The following is a 20,558-nucleotide window of genomic DNA, read 5'->3' as shown; positions in this document are numbered from 1 at the left end:
TATAAAATGAAATTTGAGTTTTATATTAAAGATGTAATTTATTAAAATTCATTCTTATGGCCAGTATAAGTTTGCTAAAAGATCTAAGTCCCCCAACTCTCAAAAAGTAGAAATCTCTCTGGAATATGTAATTCTTGGAGATGGTATTAGAGATTAGTATTAGATAACAGGATTTAATTCAGTTGAGTGGGTAAAACTCATCTCTGAATCATAAAATCCTGGAAATAGCATTTCATTGTTAGAGATAATGTCAACATTTTTTATTTGTTATGAATGATTTTCATGACCATGAGTTATTAACCTTTACAAGTTTTTTGCTTAAATGATAATTAGTAAGGTCCCTTTAAAATACACTTTAGGGGCACCTGGGTGGCTCGGTCAGTTGAGTGTCCAACTTCAGCTCAGGTCGTGATCTCATGGTACGTGAGTTAGAGCCCTGCATCAGGCATTATGCTGACAGCTCAGAGCCTGGACCCTTCTTCAGATTCTGTGTCTCCCTCTCTCTCTGTCCCTCCCCTTCTCATGCTCTGTATCTCTCAAAAATGAATAAACATTTTTAAAAAATTTTAAACACACTTCAGATTTTTTTTTTGACATTTATTTTTGAGAGACGGAGGGAGACAGAGCATGAGCCGCAGAGGGGCAGAGAGAGAGGAGGCACAGAATCTGAGGCAGGCTGCAGGCTCTGAGCAGGCTCTCAGCACAGAGCCTGATGCAGGGCTCGAACCCACAAACTGTAAGATCATGACCTGAGCCAAAGTCAGACGCTCAACCAACTGAGCCACCTAGGCGCCCCAAAATTTTAAACACATTTTAGAAAGAAGAGTACATTAGTGGCTGGGAGGATGTAGAACACCTTTCAGGTTCATATGGTACTATTGGAAATACTGTTGTTTGGCCCCAATTAGATACAGGAATACTAAATTAACTTTGTGAGCCTAGAAAAGATAGAAGAGTAGCCTACGTTTCATACAGATCCTACTTTGTTAATAGATTTGTTCACTTGCATAAATTTTGTGGAATTTTACAAAATACCATGGAAATAAGAGCAGTTGATGGAGCCATACCGAGAAGGAATGGGTTCAGTAGGGATTCCGCCTAGTAGTTACTGTTAGTGATTAGATGGTGTATCCCAAGCACAGTACTAAGTACTTAATATACATTTTCTCATTTAATCTTCAGAAAAGCATTATGAGATGTAGGTAGCCTTAATAACTCCATTGTACAAATATAGAAAATGGATTCATAGAGGTTAAATGACATCTCCAAAGTCATAGAACTATTAGGTGATGGAACCATGGTTCCAATAGAGATCTTGTCTGATTCTAAAAAAGCTTTCTTGCTTTTCACTATTTGTACTGTTGGGCATTAAAAGCCTTCAGCAGGTTATTAGGAGAGAACATCTGAGTATAAGGAACAGAAGCCTACTCAGATTAGCTTAAAGAAAAAGGGAGGGGTATTTGAAAGTTCCTAGGGAACTTCTTAGAGTATAATTACAGGAACTTTGGTATGGCCAGTGAGAGCTGGAAGTTGTCAGGCATTTACTTAAGAGGAGCTGCCTTTTAAGTGGAGATCAGGTTCTTACAATAATAATCTAGATACAGTTTACATAGTCAAAATTATTTTTGAAAAGATTTTAACTTCTCATAAAGTGCACTAAAATATTGGGTAGTTTGTTTTTGGTTGACTACTACATAAAATAGTTGGCTTGCATTCGGGACCATGGTGAATGAAAAATTTGTATTGTATCTTTTTTTAACGTTTAGTTATTTTTTTTTAATTTTTTTTCAACGTTTTTTATTTATTTTTGGGACAGAGAGAGACAGAGCATGAACGGGGGAGGGGCAGAGAGAGAGGGAGACACAGAATCAGAAACAGGCTCCAGGCTCCGAGCCATCAGCCCAGAGCCTGACGTGGGGCTCGAACTCACGGACCGCGAGATCGTGACCTGGCTGAAGTCGGATGCTCAACCGACTGCGCCACCCAGGCGCCCCTTAACGTTTAGTTATTTTGAGAGAGTGTATGAACGTGAGTGGGGGAGGAGTAGAGAGAGGGTGGGAGAGAGAGGATCCCAAGCAGGCTCTGTTTTGTCAGTGTAGAGCCCATCGTGGACTCAATCCCATGAACGGCTGAGCCCAAATCAAGAGTTGGACACTTAACTGACCAAACCACCCAGGCGCCCCTGTATTGTACCTTTAAACTGTGGACTTTCACTCAGTGCAGCAGTAGATAGTGCAAGGGGCACTTGGGAACTGAATCCACTGATTCATATTTTCTTATTCGTATGCTCACTATGCTCGTTGAGTATAAGTGCTCACTGTTTAGTGTTTTTTCCTTCCCTCTTATTTTGTAAAATGAATAGTTAATATTTCCTATCTTGTACTCTTATTTTAATACTATTCACTTTGCAAAATGAAAGGAACAAAACCCACTATTTAATGATGAGATTCCCTTGTATTCATTTTGTATATCTGATGAGATTACATGTTTCTCACTTCTGTTTCTCTCTAATCTCTTCCTGACAGCTAAAAAAATGCCCACATCAGCCTGAGTTTACGTGACCCTACAACCCCTCACCTTCTAAGATCTGATTTAGTTCTCTGCCACAATTTAGACCATTTGGCCCAACTTGGGTCATATGTCCACTGCATTCTAATTGGTATGATTGGGGCAAAGTTACTGTAAAGCAGTCTATTTTGGGACTTTGGGTAGGCATCTCCCCTAAGAAAGGGTTTGGGTGGAAGAAATTATTGGCATCTCTCCCTCAAAGGGGAAGATGTTTGTTTTCCCAGCTCTACCACTAATTGGCATTTGTACCCAAAACAGTTGCTAACCTGTTGTTGTCTGAGAATCTTCATCTGTGAAATGAGAACTTCATTGTATAGGATTCCCTTCAGTTTTGAAGTTGTAGGGAAGTAATATGCAGAAATGTAATTTAGCCTTCAAATGAAAAGATCCCAGTAGTAACAGTTGAAAATTACAAAGAACACTAACCTGTTATTTTGGATTGTTTCCCGGATGCTTTATTATTGCCATTAAAAATGAAAGTTATTTTCAGGGTGCCTGGGTGGCTCATTTGGTTGAATGTCTGACTTCGGCTCAGGTAATGATCTTGGAGTCTGTGCTGACAGCTCAGAGCCTGGAGTCTGCTTCAGATTCTCTGTCTCCCTCTCTCTCTGCCCCTCACGCACTCACATTCTGTCTGTCTCAAAAATGAATAAATGTTAAAAAAAATTTTTTAATGAGAATTATTTTCAGTTTTCAGACATTTGAGATATTAATATTTCATGAATGTATTTTTCTCCACTTTTTTTTCTGTTTCTTTTTTGTTTTTGTTTTGCAGTTTCTCCCTCCATTTGAACCATTCTCTTCCTAACCCTCTCTTATCTGCCTTCATACCCCACAATGGGCAGAGGGAGAACACAAAAGACTCTCCATAATGTTTTCCATGACGTTGTATCAATAAGTCTGGTGGACATTTTTCAGTCCCTCTCTTACATGATCTTCCAGCAGCTTTGATACAGTGGACCACTCTTTGTTTTTGAAGCATTCTCTTCCTCAGTTTCTGGTTGTGGTTATCATCCTACTAAACTTAGTGTTCTTTCTCCTACTCTTTTCCACATAAGTAAAGTTAATATGGATTCTGTGGGTGCCTCTTTCTATAAATCCTCTTTTTGGCTTCAGTGATCAGCAGCCATGCTCTTAGCTATATAGTCCTAGAATTCACAACAAACTTGAGGTATTTTTCCTTTCTTTAGTTCTTAGGTGCTGTGATAAAGAGTATGCCTTTACATAAGACTGATTAAACCATATCTGTTATCTGGAGAAGTTGGTACTCTCATTAATTAAGGGTGTTTGTCTCATACAACTTGTACAAGCAGTAAATCCAGATGCACTGTCAATCGTGTCTTTTTGATGTAATGACTTAGTTAATAAGTCTTTACCAACAAGCTTATCTTGAATTTCTGGATCATGCCATAAGCTATTGATTGTTTCATGGTTTTTTTTTTTTTTTAATATGGCCTCTGCCCTACACTTTAAACAAGTATTACAAATAATAGATGCGATGATCATACCTAATAGTACGTACATCTGGGTTTTTTTACATGCCTGATTAAAACACAGTGAACATAAAGGTATAATTCATTGTTACAGGTTAATTTTGTAAAAACTTCATCTGTAAAATTGTAAATGTGAAATAACAGGAGCCATTCTAGATTGTAATAAATACTTCTTTTTTTTAAATTTTTTTTTTAACGTTTATTTATTTATTTTTTTTGAGACAGAGAGAGACAGAGCATGAACAGGGGAGGGGCAGAGAGAGAGGGAGACACAGAATCTGAAGAAGGGTCCAGGCTCTGAGCTGTCAGCACAGAGCCTGGCGCGGGGCTCGAACTCACGGACCGTGAGATATGACCTGAGCCAAAGTCAGACGCTTAACCGACCAAGCCACCCAGGCGCCCCAGTAAATACTTCTTTAAGGAGAAGAACAAATCTACCCATAAATAAGAGAGATTAAGTAAAACCTTTATTTTGTTTTTTATCTGACAGCTAATTGTGTCCAAAATGATTTACTATATATGAAAATATCTGTCAGATAACAAGAAGTTGGGATTTCCCCTCCCACCGCCCATATGAAGAAAACTTCCCACCAGTTAAAATATACTGAGTTCGGGGCGCCTGGGTGGCGCAGTCGGTTGAGCGTCCGACTTCAGCCAGGTCACCATCTCGCGTTCCGTGAGTTCGAGCCCCGCGTCAGGCTCAGGGCTGATGGCTCAGAGCCTGGAGCCTGTTTCTGATCCTGTGTCTCCCTCTCTCTCTGCCCCTCCCCTGTTCATGCTCTGTCTCTCTCTGTCCCAAAAATAAATAAACGTTGAAAAAAAAAATTAAAAAAAAAAATATATACTGAGTTCTTTTATGTGGAATGGTTGTTATAATGTAGTATTTTGTGATAAAAACTAAAAAAAAAAATCTAGACTGAAGAAGTTTTTAAGTATGTGCATTGGGTTTTGCCCAAATACTTGTAATTCACCTGAGTTTCTGAACCTCTATGCAGAAATTCTCATGATATCTTCTACAAAAATACAGATTTTTGTGTGAACTTTTGTAAAAGTGATTGAAATAAAGTTATCTATATTTAATATAAAATATTCAACTTTCATATAATCCTAGAGTAATATAAGTTCCTAAATATGCTTCCTAGTACAAATTAATGTGATATAATCGCATATATCAACTTAACGTAATCATTGCTACAAGATATATATAGAATAGCTCCCAAGAATTTGGTTTACTTTATTTTTTTAATGTTTATTTATTTTTGAGAGAGAGAGAGAAGCAGAGCACGAGCTGGGGAGGTACAGAGAGAGAGGGAGACAGAGAATCTGAAGCAGGCTCCAGGCTCAGAGCTGTCAGCACAAAGCCTGATGCAGGGCTTTAACTCACGAACTGGGAGATCATGACCTGAGCCAAAATCAGACATTTAACTGGCTGAACCACCTAAGCACCCCTTATTTGGTTTACTTTAAATAAAACATAGAAAATACCTTGGCAGTTATCTAATCTTCCCAATATTTTCTGACATATATGAAAAGTATACTATTTTGTCATTGAACCTCCCTTAGGAGATTGGGTAATAAGAAAGCAGTAATGGACCAAATCACATTGCATATTTATCATCAAACATAGTTTCTTATCAGGGTCTTGTAGTTGGTTCATTGTGGCTAACGTCTCTGTTTTCTCTAGTTGCTTTTAGGATTTTCTTTTGATCTGCTTTTAGCAGTTTTACTATGCTCTGCCTTCATATGGTTTTATGTTTATCCTATGGGTGTTCATAGGGGCTCTTAGATCTCTGCCTTGATGTCTTTCTTTAGTTTTGGAAAATTCCAGGCAATTATTTCTTTATCTTTTTTTTCTCTCCTTCCCTATTTTATCTGTCTCCTCTTCTGGGACTCCAGTTACATGAATAATAGACCATTTTCCTATGTTTTCCTGTGTCTCTTATGTTTTCCCCCTCTCTGTGCTTCACTGTGGATATTTTCCACTGACTAATTTATCTCCCATCTTACCAGTTCTCATTTCAGCTGTGGTTAATTTGCTGTTGAATACATCATTGTGGTTATTTTATTGCCTAATTCTAAATTTTTCATTTGATACACTTTATAGTTTTCAGTGTTTTGTTGGCTTTTTCATTTTGTTGTCTACCTTAGTAAATATTTTAAGCAGCTATTTTTTAAAAAAATTTTTTTAACATTTATTTATTATTGAAAGATGGAGAAAGACCGTTTGCAGGGGAGGGGCAGAGAGAGGGAGACACAGAATCTGAAGCAGGCTCCAGGCTCTGAGCTGTCAGCACAGAGTCCAACGCAGGGCTCGAACTCACAAACCGAGAGATCATGACCTGAGCTAAAGCCGGATGCTCAACCGACTGAGCCACCCAGGCGCCCCGTTAAGCAGTTATTTTGACCTCTGTCAGTTAACTCCAACATTTGCATCTCCTCTAAATTGACTGCTTTTTGTTGGTTTTTATTTTTGTTTTTGTTTTTGGTGTATGTCTTCTGGCATGCTTCATAAGTTTTGTTGGAATGCTGAACATTGAAAAATATGAAATAGTTTAGATATAACTTGAAGCTGTGGATGATGATTTTTTTTTCCTTCAGAGAAGATTTAGTTTTTTTTTATAAAGTTTTTTTTTTATTATTATTTTTTTTAAGTTTATTTATTTTTGAGACAGAGAGAGACAGAGCATGAACAGGGGAGGAGCAGAGAGAGAGGGAGACACAGAATCTGAAACAGGCTCCAGGCTCTGAGCTGTCAGCACTCAAACTCACAGACCGTGAGATCATGGCCTGAGCCGAAGTCGGATGCTTAACCGACCGAGCCACCCAGGCGCCCCAAAGATTTAGTTTTTTACTTTTGGCATGTCTAGAGGTTAGGGGTTTGACTGATTCTAGGGTAGGTTTTGGTCTTTGTTTTTGTTTTGTTTTGTTTTTCTTTTCTTTCTTTTTTTTTAACATTTATTTATTTTGGGAAAGAGAGAATGAGTGTGCATGCATACACAAGCTGGGGAGGGGCAGAGAGAATCCTAAGCAGGCTCTTTGCTATCAGCACAAAATCTGACATGGGGCTTGATCTCACTAACTGTGAGATCGTGCCCTGAGCCGAAATCAAGAGTCAGACTCGTAACCGACTGAGCCACCCAGGCACCCCAGTTTTGGTCTTTGTACAGGCTGGTCAGTATTGTTCACTCTTACTCTTTAGGCATAGTCCTTCAGAGGTTCCAACAGAAAGCCTGTGTATTTGCCAGTGGCACTCTACCTTATTGGGCCTTGGGCTCCAGTTTTTATATGCCCAGCACCATGAGACTGTAGACTGCCTTGTTTAAGTTCTTCAGCCTCTCAAGCCACTGCTGCAGTTAGGGAGTCCCATTCAACAAGCTTCTTCAGATGCCCCACCAGCAACTTCTACTTATATATTATTGGCCAAAATTGTATCATATGGCTGTCCTTAGCCACTATCACCTGGCTTCAGAGGAGACTAGGAAATGTTTTGCTGAACCCAAAACTACCCTCTCCAAAAACAAAACAAAACAAAAAATACCTAACTTGTTTTGCTATAATCCAAATCTATAAAATGATGACAGATGTAAATAAAACCAAACTTTTGTATGAATGTATTAAGGAGTACTAAATATTTTCTCTAAGATGTTCATAGATTTGGGTTTCTAATACTGAAAAGTAGTTTCAAGTAATTTTTTTAAAACTTTATTTTTCCTAAAAAACAGGACTCTTTGGTAGTAGAAATTTTTAAAATCTAGATGAGCAAAAAAATCTGAAATCCTACCAACCAAAGATAACTTCTATCAGTGTTTTAGTAGATGACTTGTAGTAAATTCATATAGCAATACATATAGTATGTTTCATTTTTCCAAATTAACATTATACACCCTATTTTCTAACTTGTTTCTTTTGCTAAGTATCATGTACATACTTTCATGTTAAAGTATACAATGAGGTAGTGTTTCATAGTTTAGAAATGATAATTTCCTTGATTTAACTTATAAGGCTTTTTTTTTAAGTTTATTTCTTTATTTTGAGAGAGAGAAGAAGAGAGGGAGAATCCCAAGCAGGCTCCCTGTTATCTGTGCAGAGCCGTACGCAAGGCTTGACCCTGAGACAGAGAGAGAGAGAGAGAGAGAGAGAGAGAGAGAATATCCCAAGTAGGGTTTCTGCTGTCAGCACAGAGCTCGACCCCAAACCACAAGATCATGACCTGAGCCAAATCAAGAGTCAGATGTCCAACCAACTGAGCCACCCTGATGCCCCTAATTCATAATGCTTTTTAATTTTAGTGTTCCACCCTGACAGTATATGTCTTGTGGTTACCTATTCTGTCCCCAGTCTTTTCTTGACCAGGTTAAATACACAACTATGTTATTGCTGACTAATACCAAAGGAATGGTCTCTTCAACAGCCAGTAGGAATAATGAACGTATTAGGTAGGCTCTGACTGAATGATAATGATTCCTAGTAGAGTCCCATTAAATATATACATTTTTTATTTCTAGGCTTTACTTGATGCAGTGCTATGATTTTTAGTTGTGAATGGAACTATGGTACTTTTTTTTTCCTACTGTTATTTTGATAGTTTCAGTTGTTTTAGAACTAGGATAGATCCTAGATATTTCCTGAGAGACTGTTGGGAGTGCCTTGTTAGCATACAGTTTCTACCATTAAATGCATACATGTTAAAATAGTAAAATTGCTTTGAGCTGCAAATGTTGATGCAGTTGGCTAGGCTCACTTAGTAAGTGATACACGTATGCTGGCCTGACAGCAAAGATGATTCAAAATTCGAGTTGAGTAATATTAAAAATTACTACATATCATGAACCTCTTCTGGGTCACTGTCTAGTAGTAGGCGTTGTGAATATTAAAGTAGAATTAATGACCAATTTTATAAATTTTATGTGAATTTATCGATAGTTGTGCCTGAATTTTTAGTGGGAAATTGGCTTAGTTTAATTCCAGTTCCTCCTAACTTCCAATTTTACTACTGCTAATGCTTTTGTTTCTTTAGAACTTAGCTTTCTCATGCAGACTTTTGTGTTGAGATCTGCCAGTCAGTGTTGTTGCTCCTCACTACGCATCTAACCCTGAGCTTTGTAGTTAATGCACCTCAGATTCACTCTTAGGGAGCAAACCCTCATAAGATAGTGAGGCCGATTCAGGTTAGATTACTGTGAAAGAATGTCTGAAAGGGGTTATTCCAAAGAGGAACAGTGACTTGATAATGAACTTTCCTATCTCTGATGAAATTACTTACGTCATCAGCCCCTAGACATCACACCCCTGAAATCTCTACTGTGAGAATTTGTCATGTCAGCTGGGTGGAGGTAATCCAAGACTGATTCTTAACCACTTCAGAATTGCTCATAACCAGTTTAGAATTGCTCATCACTGGTGGCAGCATGAAAATATCAAGCTCCAGATTGTATTGTCCCTAAGCCTTCATTTCATGAGAAGTTGAGTTTGCTTTAAATTTATATGTAGTACTGGATTTTTACAACTCCCATTTATTAACAGCTAATTAAGAAAGTACTCATTTATTTTCGGTATCCCATTTTTTTCATTAGGGCTCTTGGTCCTATATTATCTTTTGTTTATTGTCTTCCCACTAGATTGCGAGCTTCTTATAAGCAGTGATTGTTGTCTTATATATCTATTGATTCCTACCCAGCCCTACAGTGAGTGACTACTAAAATATAGTAGATATTCCATAAGTCTTTAATTTTCAGAGAAGTGTTGACAACTTGAGTCTTACTAGCTCTTAGTTTTATTTTTCAGAATTGTATGATTTCTCTTGACGTATAATGATACTGCCTCTATCCTTATTGATGGTTTAGATTTTCTGGAAAAAGCATTCTTATGTTTTATAATTTGGTTTCATTTCAAAGTTTCCTAAAACATAAATGCTACCTTTTTTAAAAAATCTATGGTAATTGAGATTCATAAATACTTTTTGAACTGGGATTACATTCTTAGATTTGAATGCCGTGTCTGATATAAGCATTTGACTAGATCTACGTTGTTGGTTATTAGTCATTTAACGAGTACTTAATATGGGCAAAGCCATGTGCTAGGGATCACAAATTTAGTTAGTGAATAACTAAATATTTTAGGTACCATTTGAAAAAGTGCATACCTTTAATAATTTGTCAGCAAAATAGACTACTCAGTTTGCCAATTTTTTTTTTCTCATTATAGGGTAAAGTTCACCTTGAATTAAAACTGAATGAACTGATAACAGAGAATGGAACTGTGTGCCAGCAGCTTGTTGTACAGTAAGCATATTTCTTTTACCAAAATCAACTGGAAATAATTCTCCATTTTGTATTCTTTGAACCTTAAGCCCACACCTTATTTTATATACTTCAGAAACTTTTTTGAAAAATGAAACTCTGCTGTGTTGTTCCTTTATTAAGTTGATTTCCAGTTTGTTTTCTTATGTCTAGTCTACTCTGGTTATGATAAGTCATTAATTCATTCAGCCTTATTTATTGAATGTGGGTTAAATGATAGAGTTAGGCAAGGGGCTGTTACAGGATCATGGATAAACGTGTCTAACTACCTGGCAGAAGAGAATTGGAAAGGCTTCCTATTAGAGGGCCTCTAGAGAAGAGACTGATACCACAGAGCTGAGCATTAGGAACCCTGGGACTAAAACTAAATGGCTACCTTGAGAATGTATTGATTCTCACCTACTTAAAAATTCCTGTTTTGCCCTCAAGTCATTTTCTGAGGTTCAGAGTCTAATCTTCTAACTGCTCTGGAAATCTGTTCAAGCCTAATTCTCTCTTTTCTCTTCCACCCATACTTTTCCTCTGTGTTATCAACAAACTACTGGATATCCCTGACTTCTTTTTCTCTTTGTATTAACTAATAATCTGAATATCCCCTGAGTTACTGTTTCCTTTACTGCCTTCTCAATTAGATGCTGTTTTCTACCATACCCACTTACCTTACAGTGGGGTGAGTGTTTCTCTCTAGACTATAATTTATTCTCCTTATTATGAACACCCCAGCCCCTTTGAGGCATTTTCCCCTCCCTCTCTCCTCCTCTCTGTCTCTCTTTATTGATTTATGTTTATTAAATATATAATATTACTTTTTTTAGAACTCTTTTTTTTTTTTTTAAGTTTATTTTGAGAGAGAGAGAGAGTGCAAGCAGGGGAGGGGCAGAGAGAGAGGGAGAGAGAATCCCAAACAGGTTCTGCACTATCAGCATGGAGCCCAACATGGGGCCTGATCCCATGAACTGTGAGATCATGACCTGAGCTGCCATCAAGAGTTGGAGGTTCAACCGACTGAACCACCCAGGTACCCGTAGAACTCTTTTAAGGAAGGTTGCATATTATCATGATCCTTAATATATCAGTGTATCATCCTAAGAGTAAGTATATTCTCTTAAATAACCGTAATACAATTATCAAACTCAGGAAGCTCAACATTGTTACAATAAAAATATAATGTATGGGGCGCCCAGGTGGCTCAGTTGGTTGAGTGTTGGACTTCAGCTAAGGTCATGATCTCACAGTCTGTGAGTTCGAGCCCCACATTGGGCTGGCTCTGTGCTGACAGCTCGGAGCCTGGAACCTGCTTCAGATTCTGTGTCTTCCTCTCTCTCTTCCCCTCCCCTGCTCATGCTCTGTCTCTCTTTGTCTCAAAAATAAATAAAAACATTTAAAAAAAATTTTAAAAAAGTATAATGTATGCTTTTTATATTCCAGTACTTTAATCTACAGTTATTATATTTTGCTTTTGTCAGCTGTCCCGATAACGCCCTTTAAGGTATTTTTTTCTTCTCCAAAAAAGGATCCAGTCCAAGATCATGTATTACATTTAGTTTACATGTCTCTTTAATCTCCTCAGCCAGTAATCGTTTTTAGCTTTTCTTTATCTTTCATGGTATTGAGATTTTTGAAGTCCTTTTGTTTTTGTTTTTTTAATGTTCCTCAGTTTGGATTTACTTACTAAAAACAGCTCAAGATTTGTTTGCGGTATTTTTCCCCCTAGACTGAGAAGCATATAGTGCAAGTATGTGGAGTAGTCCGTTTCCACCACTCCCTCCCCTGCTCACTTTGGTTATGTTATAACATTTGAAATAGTTGGTTTGGTTTCATTTGGTTTGGTTTGTTTGCATTCAGGTTAATGGGATTTTGCCCCCATTCTTGTTGTTTACTTCTATTTTTTTAGTATGTAGAATATTAGCACAACTTCAAAAGTCGAAACTCTAACAAAACGCATTACTCAGAGATGTGTTCAGTCCCCTCTCCTTATGCTCAGTTCCAGGCAACCATGATCTGATTTTAGTCCCTATAGTTTTGCCTTTTCCAAAATGTCATATGAACAGATTCATATAATATGTAGGCTTTTGTGACTAGCCTCTTTCATTTAGCATAATGCTTTTGAGATTCATCCACGTTGTTGCATATATCAGGAGTTCAATCTTTTTTTTAGGTATTATTTATTTATTATTATAACTTGGTAGATACTCTTGTCCTTATTTTACAGGTGCTAAAACAATACACAGATTGGTTAAATGAGCCCAAGTTTGTACAGGGAGTGGTAGAGCCTGGATTTGAACTGTGGCAGTTTGATTTTTTTTTTAACTTCTTGCTTTTGAGATAATCATAGATTTATAAGAAATTACAAAGTATGGAGAGGTCCTGTGTACCCTTTGCTCAGTATTTCTCAATAATTACATCTTCTATAACTATAATACAATGTAAAAACTGGAAAATTGACATTGTATACTGTACAGTATGTTGTATATCTTTTATCGTATGTGTAGATTTGTGGTAACTGCCACAATCAAGATACATAATCTTTCTGTCACAATAAATATCTTCCTTATGCTACCCTGTTATACTCACACCCATTCCTTCCCCCACTAACATTTGTAACCTTTGGCAACCTCTAATCTGTCTCCATATCTATATTTTTGTCATTTCAAGAATGTTATGTAAATGGAGTCTTATCATATATAACCTTTTGAGATTGGCTTTTTCAATCGGATCCATCCAATTTTGTGTAGTTTCTTATAGATAGAATATAGTTGGGTGTCACTTTTTAAAACCCACTCTGCCAGTCTTTTCTTTAATGAATTTATAGCATTTACTTTTAATGTAATTACTGATATGTTAAGCTTAAATCTGCCACTTTTTGGTTTTTCTCTTTTCTTTTACTGTTTTCTTTTTCCTTTGAGTTCCTTGAACATTTTTTAGAATTCCATTTTGATTTACCTGTACTGTTTTTCTATCTCTTTGTGTAGTTTTTTAGTGGTTGCTTTAGGATTACATTATACATGTATAACTTATTGTAGTCTACTGGTATTGCTGTTTTACTGGTTAGAATAAAGTGTAGAAACCTTACCTTCTTTTAAATCCCTTTACCCTCCACCATTCTATAGTATAATTACTTAATGTTTCCCCTGAAAACATTAAGAAAGAACCACATCAGTATTACAATTTTTGCTTCAGCCATCTAACACAATTTAGAAAAATTAGAGAGGGGAAGTCTAAGTTTGTTGTATTTGCCCATATTTTTGCTGTTTCCATATTCTTTTTTCTTTCCTGTTGTTTTAGGATTCCTTCTTTTATCTCTGTCTTATTGTTTAGAGAATCTCCTTTTACTGTTCTTTTAGGGTAGGTCTATAAATGATACATTGTCTTAGTTTTCCTTTATCTGAGAATGTCTTGATTTTTTTCTTTTTGCCTGAAGGATATTCTCAATGGATATAGAATTCTTGGTTGATAGCTCTTTTTTTTCAGCACGTGAAAAATATATCACTTGCTTCTGGCCTCTGTGGTTTTTTGAATTCACTGTAATTCTATTTCCTGTGCAGGTAATGCACTTTTTCTCCCTGGTTACTTTGAAGATTTTGCCTTTAGTTTTCTATGTGTTTCGGTTTCACTATGAGGTATTTTGACATAGATTTCTCTGAGTTTATCCTGTTTGGTATGTTCAGTCAGCTTCTTGAATCTGTATGTTTGCATCCTTTGCCAAATTGGGAAATTATTGGCCATTATTTCTTGTAATACTCCATCAGCCTTGCTATCTTTCTCCTCTCCTCTTGAGATTTCAATGGCATAAATGTTAGATCTTCTATTATAGTCCCACAGGTCCCTGAGGTTCTGCTTTTCCCACCCCCACTTCCCCTCCCCCAGTCTATTTTCTCTCCCTTGTTCATATTGAGTAGTTTCTGCTGTTCTGTCTTTAAGCTCACTGATTATTTCCTCCGTCCCCTCCATTCTACTGTTAAGCCCATCTGTCAAGCTTCTTTTGGTTTTAAGTATTAAAATTTTCTTTTGATTCTTCTTTATATCTTTTCTTTCTTTAATGACTTTCTATTTTTTTGCTGAAACTTTTCATATTTCAGAGGTACTTGCTCATTGAATCATTTTTAGGATGGCTGCTTTCACATTTTTGTCAGATAACTCCAACATCGATGTTATCTCTGTGTTGTCATCTGCTGGTTGTTTTTTCTCATTTAAAGCTACTTCACGGGGCGCCTGGGTGGCTCAATCAGTTGAGCATCTGACTTCGGCTCAGGTCATGATCTCGCGGTTTGTGGGTTCAAGCCCTGCATCAGGCTCTGTGCTGACAGCTCGGGGCCTGGAGCCTGCTTCGGATTGTGTGTCTCCCTCTCTCTCTGCTACTCCCCTGCTCACACTCTGTCCCTCTCTCAAAAATAAATAAAGATTAAAAAAAAATTGTTTTTAAAGCTACTTCATGGGTAGTATTCCATTGTATTGAATTTGTTTCTCTATTCATCACTTGGTAGATATTTGAATTGTTTCCAGTTTGAGGTGATTATAGAGAAAGCTGCTATAAATGTTAACAAGTAGGTCTTTGTATGGGCACATGATGGTCTGTATTCTTTTCTTCTTTCTCTTCTCTTTCACTTGAACCTCCACAGTCCATACTCCTTGGCCTGCAACACCAGAGCTCCAATAGCAACTTTGCAGAATTTATTGTTGATTTCTCAACTTTTAGAGGTTTGTGGTATTCTGGTTTTTAGTACCACTGAAAGCATAGTATTATGTGTTGTTTTCTTTGTGCTACTTGCTGAATTTACAGTTGGGGGGTAATGTGTGGAAAGGTTCATATCCTAGCAGTTACTATTATCTTCCAGACCTGGAAGCTCCTCACTACAACATTTCTGAAATTTCAGTAAGACTTCTACCCATTGATCTTTACCATGTTCTTACCCATTTTTATTTTTTCACTTCCTTCTAGGTTGTTTTCCATGATCTATCACTGTAATCATTTTTTCTTGCACTTTTCCAACAACTTCCTTGCTCTTTTATTCATCCTTCTTATTTATCTGGAACAATCCTAGTATAAATGAACTTAGTCTCTCTGTGTTCAGTTTGCACCTGAATATTATTGCTGGAGAAAATAAAAAAAGACTGATTTTACTTTAAATTCATGATCATAAACCCTGCATGGGTATTTGTAACTGCCCTGGAGTTTTACTCTGCTTCTCTAATAACACCTGTGAGATTCTCCATCATTACAATCTGTAAATTGGTCATATTTTCCTGAATCTAAATCTGCAAACCTGTATTGGCATCCATCGTTTTGTCTTTATGTTCTAGTAGAGGAGGTGCCCTTCTCTTGTTGGGGGTGGTCTCTGAATTTCCATCTGTTTCCCCTACTCAAGGACTTTGCTCCTTCACTTATTCCTTCTTCTGTTTCATCAGCTTTACCTTCTCTTTTAGATTGTTCTCCTCAAAATGTAAAACATGTTCTAGGATCTCCTATCCTAAAAAGGCATGCCTCCCCAGACCTTATCTCCACCCTCCTCCCCTAGCTGCCATCCCCATTTCTCTGTTCTCCTTTGAAGGCAGAATTCTCAGAGTGAAATTGTCTTATAGCTACAGGGTTGTTTGTGTGAGTGTGTATGTATATTAGCTCTATTCATGCAGAAGACCTGGAAGCAGTGTCATCCCAGCAACAATGAACATACTGAGCATCTAAATATCATTCTCCAATCAGTATGGTCCAATAGATCTTTTAATGAGGATGAAAATGGTTTATAACTTAAGTGTACAATATGGTAGCTACTGGTCATATGTGGCTATTAAAAATTTAAAATATGGCTAGTGGAGCTCAATAATTGAATTTTTAATTTTGTCCAATTTTAATTAACTTAAATTTAAATAGCCACATGTGGCTAATGGCTCTAGTATTAGTATTAGTGTTATCTGTTATTTCAGAGCTGCTCCAATAAAGAGAACCTGATTCTTTTTTTTAAAGTATTGGCTTGATGGGTATTGAGGAGGGCACCTTTTGGGATGAGCACTGGGTGTTGTATGGAAACCAATTTGTCAATTAATTTCACAAAAATAAATAAATAAATAAATAAATAAAAATAAAGTATTGGCTGATTTCAGGACTTGAGCAGGGAAAATACAAGATGATCTCAGAGCATATGTGGAGTCAGAAAGTAAGAAAGTTCTACAAATAAATAATGAAGGCATGTAGAAAGGACATTGAAGCCAACTTGAAGGAGCTCCACGTAACCAAACTGGGACAATTTGAGCATCAAATCAAATAATAATAATAATTACAGATCAAAACCTATAGTATAGGGATGCCTGGGTGGCTCAGTCAGTTGAATGTCTGACTTCAGCTTAAGTTTTGATCTTACAGTTCGTGGGTTCGAACCCCTTGTTGGGCTCTCTGCTGACAGCTCAGAGCCTTGAGTCTGCTTCGGATTCTGAGTCTCCCTCCCTCTCTCTCTGCCCCTGCCCTGCTTGTGCTCTGTCTCTCTCTTTTTCAAAACAAATAAACATTAAAAATATTTTTTTAGGGACACCTGAGTGGCTCAGTCAGTTAAGCATCCAACTTTGGCTCCAGTTATAATCTCATGGTTTGTGGGTTCGAGCCCCGCATCAGGCTCTGTGCTGACAGCTCAGAGCCTGGAGCCTGTTTCGGATTCTGTGTCTCCCTCTTTTTCTTCCCCGCCTCTGCTCACACTCTGTCTCTCTCAAAAAATAAATATTAAAAATTAAAAAACAATGTTTTAAGCCAATGTATTTAAGCCTAGAATAAAATATCCATGAGCCAATGCTGCTATATAAATAAATAAACACACTGGGGAGAAAGGACTACTTTTTCTTATAGTAGAATTCTCACTAATTAATGTAGGACAAATGATGGAAATAGAAAATCCGCATGTATGGATGCTAAATAAGTGGGTGTAAACATGATGACAAACAGCATACTTGTATAGTCTCAAAGAATCTCCACCATAAGATGTCTGATAGATACCAATTTAACTGTGTGACCGAAGTTAGTGTCACTGGTAATAAACATCTGGGTACCTGGTATGCTGCATTGAGAAGGACACCAAGATAGATAACCTCAATCTAATCACCGGGAAACATCAAATTCAAATTAAGGAATATTGTACAAAAGAACTGGCTAGTACTGACAGGATCAAGGGGCAAAGAGTTAAAACTAAGGAGCTGTTTTAGGATGGAAGAAACTAAGAAGACAGGACAGCTAAATGCAATGTGAGATTCTGTATTGCATCCTGGACCAGAAAAAGGACATTGACAAAATTTGAGTAAAGTCTGTAAGATTAGTTAATATAATTATTAACTAACATTGTTTCCGTGTTATTTCTCTCTTTCTGTAGTTTTACTCTGGTTACACAAAATGTTAATACAGGGTGATGGGTATACAGAAACTGTATATATTATTTTGCAATTTTTTGAAAGTCAGAAATCATTTCAAAGTAAGTTAAAAAATTGTCTATACCTTATGCATTTAACTCATGTCTTTTTTCTGAGCTCCACTCTCAGATGTTCACCTGCCTTTTTGGCAACTCCACTTTGATGTCTCACAACATTGCAGATTTATCACCTGAAAACTGAAGCATTGACTATCATATCTGTATAGCTCCTTCCCATAGCCTTAGCAGTTGGAACCACCATCCACCTTTTACCCTAGCCAGACACCTGGGAATCATTTAAAGTCTTTTCTCCTCTCTCCCTCCACACGTTGGATCCACTTCTTATTGATTATATGAAATATTTCTTGAATTTTCTAGTTTTTATCATCTGCTGACATGTCCTTACTTCAAACCAGCAACATTTTATTACCTTGACTATTGTAGTAGTTTCTTAGCTGGCCTTCTGCTCTGCAGTCCATTCTCTTCGTAGCAGCCCAGAGTAATCTTTTAGGACATAAATTAGATCATGTCATTCTCCTGCTCAAACACTTAGTGATTCCCCTTGCATTTAGAATAAGATCCAAGCCCCTTGACTTGGCCCACATGGTGCAGCATGTTCCGACCCTGCCTGCCTCTTGGATTTCATCTTGTGGCTTGCTTCCTCTTGTTCATATATTCACTGGCCTTGTCTCAGTTCCTCAAATGTGACATATTCTTCCTGTTCAGAGATCAGCATCTGCTCTCCTTTTTGCCTGGAATGCCTATCCTGCTTCTAGCTGGTTTTCTCATCCTTTAAGTTTCAGCTTAAGCATCACTTTAAAATAAGACACCCTATTCTTTTTCCTTCATAGCACTTGCTATTGTTTTTTGCTTTATTGCTTGTTATCTCTTATTTCAAGTAGACTGTCAGCTCCATGAGAGCAAGGATGTTGTTTGTCTTATTCACCTCATCACCCCAGTGATTAGTGCCTGGCACTAATAGGCACTAAGTACCTTTGAAACAACTAAACAAAGAAAGAAAGAAACATTTGTCTTCTTAAAGGATGAATAGAAAGTAGCTAGCCTAGAAAAAGTGAGATTTGTTTTCCAGAAGGAAAGAACAATATAGGCAGAAGTATGGAGGAAGAAACATGGTAAGAGGGAGGGAGAATAATTAAAAGCGGTTTCATGTTGCTAGCATATGAAGCTTGATTCAAGAGACTGGTCAGATACCAGTGAAGTAGGCTGGAATTTGCATTTTAGAAAGATGAGATTTGTGACAGTGGTAAGTACAGAAACTGAGAGATAAATTTGAAGGGTGTTAGGGTGATCCGAGTAAGAGATTATAGATTCAGAATAGTAGTTACAAAAATGAGAAAAGAGGACAAACGAAGAAACGTTTAAAGAGTCGCATCACTAAAACTTACTGATTATATATAGAAAGTGAGGACAAAGAAGAATCTAAATGTGGCTCCTAGATTTCTAGATGGTGTTACTAGGTGGGTGGTGGTATTTACAACAAAAGAGAAAATTCTGAAGGAGGAACTTCTTTAATAAGAGATGGTAATGAGTTGAGTTTTAGCTGCTCTTGAACATCTCGGTAGGGATTTCCATCAGGCATTTCAATATAAAAATCTTAAACTCTCTGGTGAGATCTCATAGAAATGTAAGGCTGATGGTAGTTGTGGCCATAGGAATGGATGTGATTAACAATAACAGCAACAACAACAGCCTACAGGGAGGTTATGTAAATAGGAGGGAGACAGATAGGTGATATGAGGAAAATTAGGAGGATGAAGACAAATGTAACCAAGAGAGAAGAGGTCTTGAAGGAGGGAAGGAGTGGTCAGAAGTGTTTCACGCAGCCAAGAAATCCAGTAAGAAGAGCGCTGAAAAATAGAGATAGCACTTAACACTCAGGGGACTTTAATGAGGAGAGTTTCCATAGAATGATGAATGTAGAAAAAACTAGATTTCAGTAGGATGAGGAGTGAAAGGGAAGTCAAGAAATTTGGAAAGACAAACAGAAAAATTAGATAGGTACTGGGTGACATGAAGTCCAGGCAGTGATTTTTATTTTATAGAGACAGGCTGAGAAAAAGAACTTTAGGAGAAAGAGAAAAAGAAAGAAGAAACAAGATGAATAGGAGGATGTTTGTTGCTAGTACATAGTAATTTAAAAAAACACTTGTATTCTTCAACCTTGTTATATTCACTGATTTGTTCTACTAGCTTGTTTATAGATTCTGTAGGATTTTGTACATGGACAGTTGTGTTATCTATGAATAGACAGTTGCTTATTTCTGTTTCTTGCCTGATCATTTTAGTAGGATGTTGAATAGAAGATGTGAGAGCAAATATCTTTGTCTTATTTCTTATCTTAAGGGGAAGGCATTCAGTTTTTTGTTTTTGTTTTTGTTTTTACCATTAAGTATGATGTTAGCTGTCATTTCTCAGGTTGAGAAAATTCCCCTCTGTTCCTAGTTTGCTGAGAATGTTTCAAATGATCTGCTTTTTCTGATTTCATGTGTTAATATGGTAAATTTTGTGGATTGATTTTTGAAGTTAAACCAACCTCCACTTGGTCATGTTATATTATCATTGTTATATATAGTTAACTTTGATGTGCTAAAATTTTGTTAAGGTTTTTTGCATTTACATTTATGAAGAACTTTGCTCTATAGTTTTCTTGTAGTGGCTTTGTCTGGTTTTTGGAATCAGAATAATGACCTCATTGAATGAATCAGAAAGTAATCTCTCTTTTTCAATTTTCTGGTGGTTTGTATACAATTGATATAATTTCTTTTTTACATGAATATTATAAGAATTCACCA

At 37.0% G+C, this 20,558-nt stretch overlaps 1 protein-coding gene across 1 annotated transcript in view; it reads left to right on the top strand.

The window, feature by feature from the left end:
• The window catches only part of RASA2 (RAS p21 protein activator 2), a 123,912-nt gene that overhangs the window by 44,548 nt on the left and 58,806 nt on the right, over nt 1-20,558 (top strand). The window contains 1 exon segment of the mRNA XM_043595252.1: nt 10,266-10,342. Coding sequence (XP_043451187.1) covers nt 10,266-10,342 — 77 coding nt within the window.

The sequence above is a fragment of the Prionailurus bengalensis genome, chromosome C2 (genome assembly GCF_016509475.1).
Source record: "Prionailurus bengalensis isolate Pbe53 chromosome C2, Fcat_Pben_1.1_paternal_pri, whole genome shotgun sequence".
Lineage (NCBI taxonomy): Eukaryota > Metazoa > Chordata > Mammalia > Carnivora > Felidae > Prionailurus > Prionailurus bengalensis.
This window is presented reverse-complemented; position numbering and strand designations above follow the sequence as displayed.